Source organism: Epargyreus clarus, unplaced genomic scaffold (genome assembly GCF_041222505.1).
Source record: "Epargyreus clarus isolate Ecla_fem2 unplaced genomic scaffold, WU_Ecla_fem_2.2 ptg000026l, whole genome shotgun sequence".
Lineage (NCBI taxonomy): Eukaryota > Metazoa > Arthropoda > Insecta > Lepidoptera > Hesperiidae > Epargyreus > Epargyreus clarus.
The window spans coordinates 11,052,400-11,069,198 of NW_027332233.1; the positions used below are offsets into that span (position 1 = coordinate 11,052,400).

The following is a 16,799-nucleotide window of genomic DNA, read 5'->3' on the forward strand; positions in this document are numbered from 1 at the left end:
AATTTTTCTAAAGCATTTTTAATATTTTTCTTCTTCTTTATCAAATCAAATCATCAAATCAATCAAATTTTTTTTAAGAAAAAAGCTAATTATGATAAAGTGTAAAGTTAAGTATATCTAAGGAAGTCATCTTAGTATATAACAAACTCTAAAATTTAAGAATGATTGAAAAATAGACAAAGACTACTATACTGCCTTACATACATTTCGGTGTGCGGCCCACCTAACATGGCAGGCATGATCAATATTAGCGACCAATATTTACACATATCTGTACACTTATCAAACGTTTTAACACCAAACAGTGTGGCATCCTAATTTGAATGTGGTCGAGGCCCCCACGAAACTGCCGCGTCCAAAATTCCTCGGCAACCACGTGATCATGTGACGAAGGTATTTCCCAATTTTCGTCTCTTTATTAACCAACTTCAAAAAAGGAGGTTCTTTATTCGACCGCTAAGTATGCATGTACTATAATGTATATTTATACCTACATAGGTATACATACAAATGTATGTCCGCGATTTTCTCATAAACTACACATCCCATTTGGATAGGGTTTTTGTTATATGCATTACTTATAGTTATAACATGTTTCGTCCCCGGTTTCATCTGCGTTTAAAAAAATATAACATACGTACCTATAACTTAAAATTGTATCTTCAAATTTTTTAATGAAATAACATTTTTTAAGTAAACTATGTGGGTGCCGCGTGGTTTTGCGCGGTACCCCAATTATTTTCCTAAAAAAAATCCTTCGTTATCCGTTATAATATCAGCTGTCTGTCCGTGAAAGTCTCGTTAAAATCGGTTCAGCCGTTTCGAAGATTAGCCGCATAAACACATAAAAATATTAATATTTAATTGTTGTAAGTGTATTTATTTTGCTGTAAGGTTGTAATGTTGGTACAAACAGACACTATTTTATTAATTTGTATAGATCATTACCATTTACGAGTATTCATTACATTACGCAATGACATAGTTCTTAGAAGAGCCAAAAAACTAAGTAGCTATTAAAATAATGTCATTGAATGGTGTCATTATCACTTATTTTAACGATACAGGAAAACATTGAATAGGAACTTGTATAATGATATGCCTGATAGTTGTTTATTATGTTATAAAAGTTTATTTTATCTTAAAGAACACACTTGGCCCTCAGAGGAGATTATAGCATTTTTTTTTGACTTATACGTACGCACCAGTGGAATAGTAAGAATAGGAGATATTACTAAAGCACTGTAAAGCTATCAAGTTCTGATTGAAAGGATATGGCTAGGTAGATAAATTGATATAGTCATTTTAACTAACTCCTAGTCTTTAGTAGTAACATTGTATCTGTATTCGACGTCACGTAGGACTTCTGTCGTATCTGGAGTCTGTTAGTGACCAACAACGTCTTACGTCAACATACGTAACAAGTAATATGTGGATGATAAATAAACACGTATCTACGTAAGGCATCTGTGATCTAAGCAGGCTAAATTAACCTTCTGTTTATAGAAGTTCACATGACCCTCGTATAGTTTACCTACGTTACAACGATCTCCAAATATAATATTAGGTTAGCAACTCCAGGTTCGGATCCAAACTACATCAATTCCGTAATTGACGTAAGTACTGCTTTTACAACAATAGCCACTATAAGGACCCCAGCACACTTTCTACTTTTAGCATCGGCGATCGGCGATCAACTGCTTTTCGAATGCTACATGTAGGTAACGATCAAACGCTACATCCTATAGTTTTCGGCGACGGCCGCTACTTTTGAAAACTGAAGGCGAAAAACGCGAAGTATTAACGCAGTTACTAAACGCGCCTTTCCGAAATGGCAATCAAGCGCAGTATCACAATCACTAAAACTGCAATCACTAAAACCGCGAATCGCCGACACTAAAAGTAGCAAGTCTGCTAGGGCCGTTAGTAATAAAGGTTGGAATTTACCAGATTCACGAAGTGTTAACAGATAGATGAACATTGTTTTATGTGGTGTTCAAACAGCGTAGGCTAATCGAGGCTTAAATAATGACCTAACATAAACAATTTATATCTAAAATTAAATTTATAACAATAAAGCGTAACATGTTCCCGTTTTAGAACTCACCTGTTTGAGAACGTATCGTCGGGTTTAAGATTAATTTGTGACGTCATCCGTAGTGCTGAAATGGCGTGGTCATGGTGGAAAGTTAGAGATTAGTTCCTAGATAAATGATAAGTGTGATTCATACGAAGATAGTGAGAAATTCGTCCTCCTACTACAGTGATTTGAGATTCGAATAACAGATGAATAGGTAATATTTTTTATTCTATACATATTTAAATGAATTTTCGATTTTAATGGTGATTTAACAATGTCAGTAAACCATACAGACTTTAGAAGTCTCTAGTAATAAAAGTGGAGTCTAACAAATTATGTTTAGTAATTTATATATCAACGAATTTAATTTTAAATATCGCACTGTATTAAAATAAAAGTTCATGTTACGCTCTCAGTTTGGAAGATTAAGGCATCTATTGAAGATTAAAGTTCTCATCATGTTCTCATTAAGAAAAATAAAAACATAAACACCAAGATTTATATCTGATATCCAAGCCCATAATTTTATTAAAACAAAACGTACCTGTTTAGTCATAATTATTATGTAAATTGTATGTTATTCCATACATTTATTACATACTTATTAGTATTGTTACTATATTATAAAGATGTTACCATGTTATAACTATATTATTACATTGCATTTAAAAAACATAGAACGCGCGTTTTACTAGTAGTAATTAATTGTATAAGTAATTGAAGCATATTTTTATTTATACAAAATTTAAAGGATAAAACTATTTCTTGAACCAATTTACAACTTTCATTAATTCCCGCGTAAAATACAACTCTTACGTCAACTAGCTTCTTTTTCTTTTTTATGCTAACTCATACAATCGTACCAGCCAATGACGATATACATGGAAACTTATTATTATAAAAATAACACATCATGAAAATAATCAATTAAAATAATGCTATAATTAAATAATTTGAATATACTTCTAACGAAATAAATCACAAGTTTTTTCTCTTTATATTTTTTTATATTTTTATTGTGTCTATGGTGAAGCGGTATTTCTGAAAAAACGCGTAGATTAGTGCATCGTAGACTGCGAATCGATGCAGTCACGGCTGAAATCTCGAAAAATCTACTGAAGTAGTTTTGCTTGTGATTCTTCCAATCACATATCTAATACTATCTATACTATCAATCACAAACTATAATATCCTCAATCCACATGCAAACAATGAAAAACTAGCCGGTGTAGGTAGAACCACAATTTCCCCTTTGTTTTTCGCTGCGCTAACGCACTATACATTAAAATTTTATTTCCTATCCTGACAGTGTAAGGCTGGGAAAAGCCAGGTCGTGTCTCTAGTCCATTATTAAGAGAAAGTGAAATTCACCCGCAGTAAACATAAAGTTATTGAGTAACCAAGACACCGGCAATGCTTACATTGTTTATAATACTATTACCATGACTAACATCAAAGTGGCGAGCGTCCGTGGCCTAAATAGGTAATTTCTATCAGGCCTGCATTAGTTTATACTAACAATAGTTGTATAACTTTAATATTTTTATTGGATTGTAGCACCAAGCATGCAGTTCACATGACCGAAAATGACCAAATTTCGGCCCAGGGATTAAATTGTAACCGGAGTTGATCACAGACGATTTGCTATCCCTGAGAAGTAAACCATGGGATATAAAAATACAAGTTTTTGTAGTACAGTCTATTTTATTTTGGTAAGTAGTTAGCTAAGAAATTAAATGGGCAGAGATAAAACAGTTTGACGCCTTTTACTCATTTGTTCAACCGATTGTCTTTTTTATTTTGTTTTGTTTGTTGGTTACATTAGTTATTGAAGCGCTTTAGTGTTAGGGATGAAAATTCCTGCAATTTTTCAGTAATGATTAGGATTGAGTACCACTAAGCGAAAACTACATAATATGATAAACACACAATAAACACACAATACTGAAAATAAAGCTAATGCCCTACTGGTTTTAAATTCAGTATATTTTCGATACCAACTATTCCAGGTCACCTACTCAACAATGATGTTTATTGTTTTTCAACTCCGCCCGAATTTCGAGAACACTTCTTTGAAGTAGTCTCTCTAATATGGAAATATTTGGATTAGAAAAATATATACCTTAGTCTTTCATCTGATCATCACTTATTATAATGTACTGCAAACTAAAAATGAGAACAGTATACAATATGAAGCGAATATCGAAAGATTAGAGCCAGCTTGTAAAGATATGATCGTGGTATAGTGAATAAGCATTAGTGAGTTATAAGAAAATGCGATGTTTAAAGTAAAAATTACAGTATGGTCGTATTAGAGCAATGTTTTTCAAGGTGTGGGTTGCCAAGGAGAAGCTCACCAGAATAATGAATTTCTTACAAACAACATTTTAATTACGAGCTTGGTGTCGTTATATTTTGTTTTTAACCATTACTGTTATGCGTTAATTCAAGCAACAGCCAACGAGTATAACGAAATAGACACCAAATGCAAGGACATACACATTCAGGTATTACATGCAAGACATACACATTAAGGTATTAATATTAATTATTATTAGAGTTCTTTTTTATTTTGATGCATTACAATACTACATTTTTTCAAGACTTTTAATATTTTTTCAAGTTTAAAACTATAATATTTAGAGTTTTAAAAAAATGTTAAAATATCATAGCGGATATTCAATATCGACATCTTAGCAGATTTTTTTAAAACATAAAATATTATAATTTTATACGTAAAAAAATTAAGTGTAGGACAAACTGTTAGACACTCCATTTTAATTATTGCTCAAGATTACGAGTCTATTCAGTTACTTCGTCAACGACGTCACAGATAAATGTTATAGATTGCTCGTCTGTTAAAGCGCAAACCGTGGCTTGGGCGACCGTCACGCACTTCCCGTTACTGATAGCCCACGGAACATCCTGGATGCTTCCTGAACATTTGCGCAATTGCGATCCGATGCCACCTTCGATGTTTGATTGTATTTACGTAATGGATGGAACTATGCATGCAGTTCACATGTTTAGTCATCGTTCCCAATGGAAACGTGACATTTGAAATTGATCATAGAAGTGTGAACCTTCTTTGAGGTCAAGTTGATCACGTATATTTCATATGCGTTTCTTCCCCTAATATAAAGTGACACGATTCACGTGCATGAGCTATACATATCTCTCTATCACCCAAATATCAACGCAGTAAAACTTATACATCTTGAGAAAAAGGTTGCTCTGTATATTGCGTCTCTAAGCAAAAATACTCAGTTGTGTCCTATTAATCTTGGATGTTAAGATAAAATTCATTTTAATTCTATTCATATTGTAAATTGTATTCATATTCATTCATAGTTGTATTCTATTAACCGTAGACATTAATATAAAATAAATGTACCTAAATCAGAAGTACGTATCGAAATGGTGGTTGTAACTACGAAGAGTTAACGAAACCTCAAAGTATTTAAATTAAATGAAATAAAAAATGCACACCACACTCCAATATCATCCCAACTAAAACTATGCAACCCAAGCAAAAGCTATAACGTATCCGTATAACGCGTCACTAACCAAAAATACTCAGTTGTGTCCTATTAATCGTGGACGTTAAGATAAAAATCATTTTAAAACGTACATTATATCGCCATTAATATAATGGAGTATACAAAGAGTTAACATAATCTCACACCTAACTTCAATTTAATGTAATACGTCTTTATTAGTAGTATATCAATGCGAAATACTATCAAAATTTCTCACCTCACTCAAATATCATCACCAAAACTATACAACCCAAGCTAAAGCTCGCCCCGTATAACGCGTCACTAACCAAAAATACTCAGTTGAGTCCTATTAATCGTGGACTTTAAGATAAAATTCATAACTATAACTCAAAAATACGTTAAAAATAGTGTAATTAAACTAAGAAGAGCTAACGTAACCTCACATTATTTAGGAATATGGTATCAAAATTTCTCACCTCACTCAAATATCATCGCCAAAACTATACAACCCAAGCAAAAGCTCGCTCCGTATAACGCGTCACTAACCAAAAATACTCAGTTGTGTCCTATTAATCGTGGACGTTAAGATAAAATTCATTTTAAAACGTACATTATCTCGCCATTTACATAATGGAGTCGCGAGTACAGACAGCTGGGGGACGCCGGTCCACCGGCCGTATCTATGAGAATATAACATTTGAATTTAAGCCGCATTCACATGAATCGCTTCAAGTAAATAATATTAAAGTTGGTGATTGGTGGTTACACATTGGCGTTTATATGTTTCTTTATAATACTAAAACATAAAAAAATACTTTGAATATACGAACATACAAATTAATATACAAATAAAGAACAATTGCAATAAAGAACTGCCATTTTCTATGCTGCTACAATCCAGTGCAAATGACTGTTAACCGAAAAATTATACTTACGGGTTAATTTACTGAATATAATTTGACTGAAATATCATTCAATTTACTATTGAAAATAAAAAAAAAACATACGGCTTTGCTATTAATAGTGTTGGACGACACTGATACGCTGATATTATCTGTGTCATAATTATCATGGACACACATCAAAAGTAAGATTTCAATCAGGGTTCTAACCTAGGATTTTCTAACTGAAGTTCGATCACAAAACCCAATGAGTGTAGCGAAATAATTGCTGGACTATGTACTGTACGGTATTATCAGACTAAATAAACAAAAGTCGTTAAGAATCACTTTATCAGCTGTATAGAGCTTATGATGTTGAACGGATATTAATATAATTTGGTATAATTATCTCGTAACTGTTTCAATACTCGAACACAACGATTTAATAAGACACTATTTTACTAACGTACGTTAAACACGTATTTAGTATATTATATGTTAATTCAAGAAATAAACCTAGCATATCCAAAAGTAGGCAGAGTCGCGGCCACCTGGTATTTTTCTTTAATAATAAAATCCCCTCTTATTTAGATTATATGGTAATTCGAGCGAGCTCCAATTGTTTTTCGTGCATAGCACACCTACCAGTTCAATTCGTGGAAAACGAATTAGGGTCTCCACTCACTTAGCAACACATAATAGTATTTAATGTATAACTTTAAATGTATAAAACATGTCACAACGAGGATCTGCTGTGATGTCTATGACACCTACACTATATCAGGCATTATCGTAAGTTCATTATGTTGACACGCCGATAAATGGGGACAGTCCCTTTTAGTGACACAAATTGTTCAATCATGCTTTGATAAATTATTCTCTGACACAATTCGGTACCAGAGCGCGATGGAATCAGTACCTGAATGATATTTATTTTTTATACTTAACACGCGATATTATTAAATGTATCAATACTTATCTGTACTAAGTGCAAATGAAACAATGCGATGCTAAATTTTTACGCGATAAGAATGCATTCTTACCCACTAAGATAAGATAACATACTTCCGACAAATTGATGTAAAAACCATATGTGTGATGACCGCTTTTGTTGTATGTAACCCATTAGTACATCGTTATCAAATTATCATTTTCAGTATAATTCTGACTTAGTATAATTACATGTGGAAAGAGCCTTATCTGTCGTTATCAAGTCGATACCCTTAAAATTTGTTTGCCGTTTTAACACACTATAAAATTTAATGTCGTTTTCGAATTAGCAGGGCATACCCACAATTTATTCGAGACCCCAAACGACTTAACGACAGCACCGCGGCTAAGTTGCCCCAATTATGCGGTCCTTACTACCTCATACTCGTAATATAATTTTATAACAAAATCTTCCATCCGATAATTTTAACTATGCTTTACATTATGCTCATTAAAAATATTTCCCACCTATAAGGAATTATACGACGATACCTGTTCCACTCAAGAAACAAATTTCTCGTTTCTTGACATGCAAAACGACATGTGATAGCTTGAAACACGTACGTGAGGAAACTAGAAATTGCGCGATATGCGATAAATATGCGATTAAATCAGGATTAACGCAAGTACTGGTTGTAATTGTATCTAGGCGAGTAAATGATCCCGGAGCGGCGACAGACAGCGCAAGGCCGCGTGTGGGTCGCGACGCTGCTGCCGGCGGCTTGGCGCCTTCGCCGTTAGGCCGCATGTCCACTTGGCAACATTTGTTGCGCGACAAGTTGCTTTTTTATAATATAGGAGTAGCAGACGACCATGCTGGCCACCTGATGGTAAGTGGCTACTACCCATGAACATCTATAATCAACCCCAGATAGGATTAGATATTCCTACCTGAGCTTGGCCATAGACGCGCCGCTAATCCTGAGGACTAAGTTGGGACGCCTCTGAAAAGTATGTCTCCCTTACCACTCCCTTCAAACCAGAACACAACAGCGCTAAACACTGCTGTTGTGAGGCAGACATAGGTGTGGCGGTGGTGCCGCCGGAGGCGAACCACAGAGGGTACTACCGCCAATTACATTTGTTGCGCGACATGTTGCGCCCCAGCAAGTACAATCTCGATTCTTGCTTGACATCTCTCCGATATTCGATACTTAGGAATTCATATCTAAAGAAACGAGGAAAAGTGGTATGTTACACGTTACAAATATGATATTAAACTACGATTTGCAAGTACTACTTTACAGCCAATAGTGATACCCAATACAGTGCGACCGCGTGCAGTTTCACCACTTCGATTTGTTTATTTCTAGACACTTACACTTGCATCTTGCATGAACCTGACACAAAGGATGCAAAAATTTTAACGGTATAAAACTACATGTTTTCGCCTGCAAAATTATGCCTAGATATGTTAGTAGGGGTCAACTTGTCAAATATGTTTAATAACCTAATACCTTATCATATCACTATATACTATATACGCAACGCTAAACTAAACATGGGAATAAAAATCTTGTCCAATTAACTAACTCCCGAGGCAAGCATATATCTAAAATATTTGTGGACCTAATTTCATGCAAATTCATACAGACGTTTTTTCGTCACTAAATAACAAACATACAAACTTTTCAATGTATAAATTTTGTATTTACTGTAATACTGCCTTCTTATATTTACGCTATAGAAGATAGGTACTTACGAATAATAAGCTAAAGACGATGTCAACTATTATGCACTTTAGTACCTGGTAAATAACTTTTATGCTATAGTAATGTAAAAGCAGCCTTCTTAGCTAGGGTGCAACGTTCAACTCCTAGGCATAGTTAGAGAGAGCAGCATAATATGAAAAGATTATAAAAGCAAAAGATTTGTAAGTTATATGTGTATAGTCCGCGCCAAATTGCTAGTCTGCTCTGGAGTTGTTGCGAGCAGGTGTAGTCATACAACTTGCTATGGTGACGCGATTCATTTCTATATTCAGAGCGGACTAGCAGTTTTACGCGGACCTTACCTCTATCTGTATATTAAAAATTAATTATTCATCATCTAATTAAACAATGAAATCGTCCATAAAACTCTAAAAAATATGTGAAGCCTACGACTCCGTACCTAGGGGACGTGGTAAGTTGTAGTTTAAACCCTCGTTTTTAAAAACCCTTTAACAGTGGGATAATAACGAGAGTTATATACTATGTTATTTATTATGTGAACGCCGTGCAAACGAATGGTTTATATTTTGCCGAGCATCTTCGACTCCTTATCTCTGCGCATATAGAGCTTACACATTTTCAGGGTAATAATTTCTCTTTCCTGTACAGTCCTCTATATTTAGGCAAAATTAGTATGCATAAAAGGCATGCGACATCCGAATATTTTAACAATAATCACAATCATCTTTTAATAATTGATAGTTATTTCAGTAATGTGAACAGATACTTTAATAATATTTATTTGATAAATTCAGGCTCTTACATTTTTTTGCGCATGACACAAGTCTATCCTCCCTGCAAGCCGCTTCATTGTAACAATGTAATTAACATTGAGCAGAATTTATTGCATTGCAGCCCGTTACTACGCTCAATTTATGGGCCTAATTATCTGCAAAGCTGACAGCGGTACTTAATTACTTAATCAGCTTCGCACCCGATCCCGCTGTCCATGCTTTTTTATTCAAAAGGCAGCTTCTTACGACAACATTTATATTAACATTATGTATTCAGAATAGCAAACACGTGGATACTAAAATAAACATTATGTAACGATAACAGACTGATGGCCACTTAAAAACGACTCTACATCACCAGCATGACTCGAAACCACATTCGAAGAATTTCTCAAATCATTTGATTTATTTTATACGTCCGTGTGCATAATTTCGTTAATAGATTTGTAATTAATTAGCAGAATGGCTCGGAATCTGGTTCGAAGCAGCGATTAAAGCAAACATAACGGTTCAAAGTACTTATAAATTTGGTTGACGTGTAAAATTGGAATTTTTGCATCATAGCAAAACATGACAACAATGTGTTTGATGTGTGGCGTGTAAAAAAAACCACGTTGGTAGTAGAACCGGTGCGACCGCATACCGTGCGCGCGCTCGCGGCAAGGCCTCGGCGGCACCTGCGCCGCGCGCCGCCCGCGCCCGCCACTCACCCACTTTCACGATCGGACCCGACACCGGCACCGACACCGCCGTCGACACCGCCCTCGACACCGGCTAAGACACTGCACAACACCACACCGGCCAGCCGCGAGATCAAAGCACCTCTATACACGACTCTACAGAGTAAGCTTGGACGATCGCGATTCTTTCAGGGTTTTCAGAAGCCACGATTTTACAAGCTTTATATATCCTAAAATCTATCATTTTTCAGAGCCCTTATTATTTTCAAGAAGTCTAATAGATAATTTAAACTTCACTATTATTAAAAACAAAAATAATAATAACGCAAGGTTACGCAACTTTTCGTTGTAGAATCAAATATTTGTGGCAGACATATTAACCACAAGTAAAAAACAAATTGAGTGTGGTTACTCAAGGTATCTACACTTTTTATTCAATGTCGGAAAGCTGTACTTATTAACTCATTTGACACACCGCACAATATCCTTAGGGCATGTATCGAATATGCGAAACATATTTATTATGCATACAGACCAAACGGAATTTCACCTCGAGCGGGTCTGCAATATCTCCACATCAATCGAAGTACGGAGTAACTCAAGCGGTTCCATATAAAACTTATCTATTTCATCCCTTTATTTCTCCGATAACTCAAATTATCATATAAATAACGCGGAGAATGCAATTTAGTAAGCAATATTCCTAAAATATCTTCGCATTCAATATGCAAAGGTATTCTTAGGTTCCTCCGTTGCCAGGCTGAGCTGAACTAGTGATGTAACGAATATTCGTATTCGCATGATACGATGCGATTGTATTTTCCAACCAAAAACATTAGATTATCGTGTAGATTTTAAATGATAATACAAATAATACTTAATTAATTGTATTTGAATAAAAAATGATTATAAAAAAAAATCTTTTGCTTTTGTAAGTCTAATTAAAAAAAAAGCACTATTAAAATCAACATATTATAAAAAAAATTAATCTTTACATAAATAAAAAATAAATTGTAAATAAGCACGTTTTTGACAACATAGAACACCGAAGACGAACATTTGCGAATCATTCGCGAATATGAAAATTCAACATTCGTAACATCACTAATCTGAACGCAGTATGATCATTACAGGTACTTGACCCAGCAATTTACTTGCACAATTTACAAAGTACAATTTATGGGATATTAATAGAGTACACGGCCACGACAGAAATAGCAACATACGAAACATTGTCCATTCTATCATAGACCACAGAATGACCAAATCTATTGACAAATTGTGTTAAACTCCCATTATTTTCTATCATATAATAATTGGGCTTTAAGATCGTTTATTAACTCGTGTACCCTTTTATTGGGTGTAGGCAACAAATAAATTGATATCAATTGCTAAATGTTGTATAAACGAGCCTAGAATCGAGATATCCTAAAGTAAAATAGACGTGTACTCCGCGTATCTAGGCTAAGGAGTACCTTTTACCTTACCTTACCTTTTGAAGGTTTCCCCCTCGTGAACAAAAAAAGAGACTAAGGAGTACAATATTGTCAACAATCCAGTAATCTACGATTATGAAGTGGATGTAGCTACCTACATATAATAACAATTTGAACGTTAACCAAACGGAATTTTCTTGAAAGATCCTCTCCGAAACTACATTTGAGTTCTTGTCCCCCTTTATAATATAAGATGTGCGAATTCAGCTTTGCGTGCTCTACTTTATATCCTGATCTCTTAAAGGGTACATTATTCTCAACAAATGGAACGGTTCTCAATGGGTGTTGGTCTCCAAGTTTACTATATAGGTAATTATAGTATTAAATACGATGTATATAATCATCTCTTATAAGAAAAAACGAACACTTCATGAAAATAACTGATTTTTTACATTGCTTTAATACATTTAAAACTCCATTTTTTTAGCGAGAGTTACGTCTGATATCAGAAAGTTTTACGAATAATTTATTACAGTTCATTAAGTACTATTGTATAGAATAATTGCAATTGTATATTGCGCTTCCTAATAGCTACACGAGCGAGATGAAAAATGAGACTTAAATTTAGTCGTTTACGACAGAGAGTTGTAATCCGCGCTCGATAAATGACATGCCTCATTAAAGTAAGCGGTGCGCGGGAGCCGCGAGATACTATCGACCGGCTACTTGACTTTATAAAAAGGCTAATGGTACCCTCGGGTCAAAACGACGCCACAGCCACTTACACGTGCTTATGACATTATATGACGTTTTAACTCACTCGCAAATCAACCGAAATCTAACCCACTTCGCTCGTACTCTGAAGGAATGATAAATCATAAAAATTCCATCAACGGGACGGCATCCCGACGTCGTTTGTGGCACGCGACAAAAAAGCCCATTAGGTAAGCAAATGTATATTTTAATACAGAATAAGCGATAAATCTCGCGATGGGCTTTCGAATTCCGCGCAAGTCATCCGACGAGGTGAGATCGGCTGGGAAATACCACACACATACGTACGAAGGTGCACAACCTTACGTACATACTACATACATACTGATGTCGTGTCGGTGCCAACTATGCAACCATAACATATTTATTAGGTCTTTTTGCAATAAACACATTAACGTATGGGTACATTAGTAAAGTGGATGTATCAGGATAATAATATAGAACGTTAAGTGCCTGATAAACGAAGATTATTTTTTTACTTAAAATATAAAGAAACAAAACAAAGTGGACAAACAGCGTGGAATGTTAGAAAACAGTTGCGTTGGATTCCAGGACTCGCGGTGGTCGTGAAGTAGTTCCGCATTGGGAGTTTTTGTCCTGTACGTAGGATTGCCAGGCGTCTGGTTTTAGTAGGACATGTTCAGTTCTATTCGACAAAACTCTTATACGTCCGATAAATACCTACGGCCTATTTAAAAAAAATTATAGTAATAATATTAGACCTATGGGTGCTTGTGACTTTTAATAAAGGAGTAATAATAAGTAATACCTATCAATTTTTTTACTAAAGTAAAATTGAAACGTTTCATGTCATCCTATTTAAATAGGCAGTGTATCCGGCTTTTAAAGAAGTATGCTGTTAAACAATAGTATGCTCTGACAATGTAACAAAATGGGATCGTGCACTCACTAGTTACGACTTTTTATAACCCATCTGTGGACGTCTGTCCAACCAAATTTATATTGGAGGAATAGGATTAGGATGGTCCACTTATATCTAAGTCAACCGGCCTCCACAAGTAATAACTGTTTCCCACTAGATATATATGAGACGGTGGTACTTCCCAATTAAACCATTCTGGTCCTACTTTTCATAGCAGTCCCCATCAATTTCAAAAGTATTGTAGAGAGCATGAAAACATTTCGCCATGCTTACCTTTTGTAGGCTTACTTTCACATCCGCGCATGCATCCCGTTAAGGCTATCCGGAGGATTGATTTAAATCTTATGGCATTATGTAACCTTTGTAAAACATGTTACTTTTATTGCTCGACGTCGAAAAATGCGTGCGTATAAAATCGTTAATGCGAATATAACTGGTTATATTCCGTACTCAGATGACAACGGGTAACGTCACTTGGTTGTATTAACAATTCACACTCTCCGATGATACATAAAAGCCTTCAGCACTTTACGTATTTCATTCGCCGTGCGATGCTACTCATTCCAAGTAAGGAGTGAAAAAATTACACGGATATGTTAAGTATTACAATAAGTATTTCCAAATAAAATAATTAATAAAACATGTTTTTACTTCCCAAGTCCAGTACCACTCGTATCAAAGTAATACTATACCAATATATCAAGTATTACAATAGCTATTTCCAAATAAAAGAACAATATACCTCTTATCAAAAAATAATTTAGCATCTCATTCAAAATTGAAAGGCAGCACGGTATAAGAGAAAAAAACATGATTTTCCATTTCTCAGAAACTATGAATGTTACTAATCAAATTACTACTTATTGTCTAGGTGTGAGCTTGTCGCACGTGTGAGTTAGAATTATTATGCTAAACTTGGTGCGTGATAAATTTATTTAGTGACAGTCGCCGCCATGTGGGCATACAAACGTTCTTTAAAGACAACTCGAGAATAGGGTTGCTGGATGTCCGGTTTGGCTTTTTACAGTTGTTTTAGTATAAAAATTAGAACGTTGGTTTGTAAGGCGCAGCTAAAGCCTTACGACCAGCAAGGCTGTATTTTTTGCCCTACTGCTGATATGTATCTTTTTTCTACGACAGGTTCAGGCCTGAAGAAAACACTTATCACATTCTTCGATTTATAATTATTATTCATTAGTATTCATTAAAAATGTTAGCGGTTATCGTTTGGGTTTTTCTATTCTGGCCCCGAGACAACAGATACAATATATTTATACCTAACAAAAAACTGTGTCCGTCCATTGTCTTTGAGAGCCTGGCAACCCTACTCAAGAGACAATTATGAGCGTGGAGATCTTAAAATAATACTCCATACAAGTTGATTCGCAGACCGAGACAATAAGTAAATAGTATTTCAAGTTTTGGTACAAAAATGAAGTGCTATTTAAATCTAATATTATGCACTAGTAAACATATCGCTTCGGCTGGTATGTTCAAAGCAAATAGCTAATAGGACCAAACACATTTTATTATTAACCTTGCTGCGATATAGCAAACATTTTTGTCAGAAGTGGCACTGCCATTAAAAACATGAAAATTTCTACTGCTTAAAGAATAAACCTTACTTTTGTACTGAGCTTTGTAATAGTAATTTACCTGTTGTGTAGATCGGTCTACCTATTTATATATTGCTTTCAAAAGATGATGTCCAATGCTGATGGCATTATTGTTAATCATAAAATACAACAACACATCAATGTTCTTTCTTTTGACTTGTACCAATAAAACACTGAAATCGTTAAGTTAATTGAAACATAATATAACACACTAACAAAAATATAAACCGGAAGGGTATAAGCAAATACCTTACAAATACAATGGAAACAGCTGCTCCAGACTTCTTGCAGCCTCTCGTCTTGGAGCCCCACAGTCTCGCCTTCGTTGGAGCAAGGTGCACGACCGCCCTCTAGAAAAAAAGATGAGTATAAACGTGGGCCTCGTTTTGCAGTTGATGACAAAGGGAGCATTTAAAGCTTTTCTCGAGTGCCACAACTGCTACAACATTTCTGTTGTGTAACAGCAATGAGTACCCACTATATAATTCAACTTTTATACATATATACTTATAGCAACGGCATGTTTGAAAATCAGTCTTTTCATCAGGGAGTTCATGGTTCGAATTTAGAAAATATGCCAGACGCCCATCTCAGATTTGTCGATGTTATGTGCGGAAGAAATTAATGATCGCTTATTTTAACGTAAGTATAAGGTAGGTTATAAGAAGCTACACATCAGAGTTCTTAAAAAATGCAAGAATGTGAAGGCACGCGGCCAGTGTGTAGGATTATAGCCTAAACTCTCCCATGTACGAGGGAAGACCCGTGCCCAGCAGTATAGTGGAACAGTATTAGGTTGATACCGATAATAGTACGTGGAATGCAACAATTACTGATTAATTACAACCTTTAGAAGAATTCGCTGTTGGTATAAATCAGAAAAAAAATATTTTTTAAATGCTGCTACCAAAAATAATTTTAGTTATAGATATACCACCATTTAAAGTTAAGCCATGTTAAAACAAATTTATAAAATATTTCTAATTGCTAAAATACAAATACTAGCTAAACGGAACTTAATTTAGGTTTTGCCTCCGCCTACGTCATTACACGCAATTTTGTCGCTATTATTGTGTAAAGGGTTTATCAGGTTTTCTGTGTAGTAGGGAAATAACAAAGTTATGAATCAAAGGGACCGGAAGAATAAGTACAAATAAATTAACCGGAAATTATCTTTATGAATGAATATGAAAAATTCTCCATTTTCTAATCATACTATTAAATTACGACCAGAACAATTAAGTAAAATTATGAACTTGAATAACTCAACAAAATGTACTTCAATATTAGGTACGTTTTATTTTCTCGGCTCAAGATTAACACTTTTAAAAGATTCAAAAAGTATTTTTATAGGTCGTTTAAAAAAATAATTGTGTTAAAATCTTACCGTTACAATACTAATTATTACAACTAGTAGAATAAAACTATTTCATGATCCGATTTACAACATTTCCCGCGCAACCAACAATTCAAACTTCTTGAGCGTTCTTTTTCTTTTTAACACGCTTTTTTA

General features: G+C 34.7%; 1 protein-coding gene across 1 annotated transcript in view; it reads right to left on the minus strand.

The window, feature by feature from the left end:
- Positions 1 to 16,799, minus strand: part of cv-2 (crosveinless 2-secreting protein) — a 74,134-nt gene that overhangs the window by 15,399 nt on the left and 41,936 nt on the right. The window contains exon 3 of the mRNA XM_073088363.1: positions 15,536 to 15,636. Coding sequence (XP_072944464.1) covers positions 15,536 to 15,636 — 101 coding nt within the window. The remainder of the gene's footprint in view (positions 1 to 15,535; positions 15,637 to 16,799) is intronic.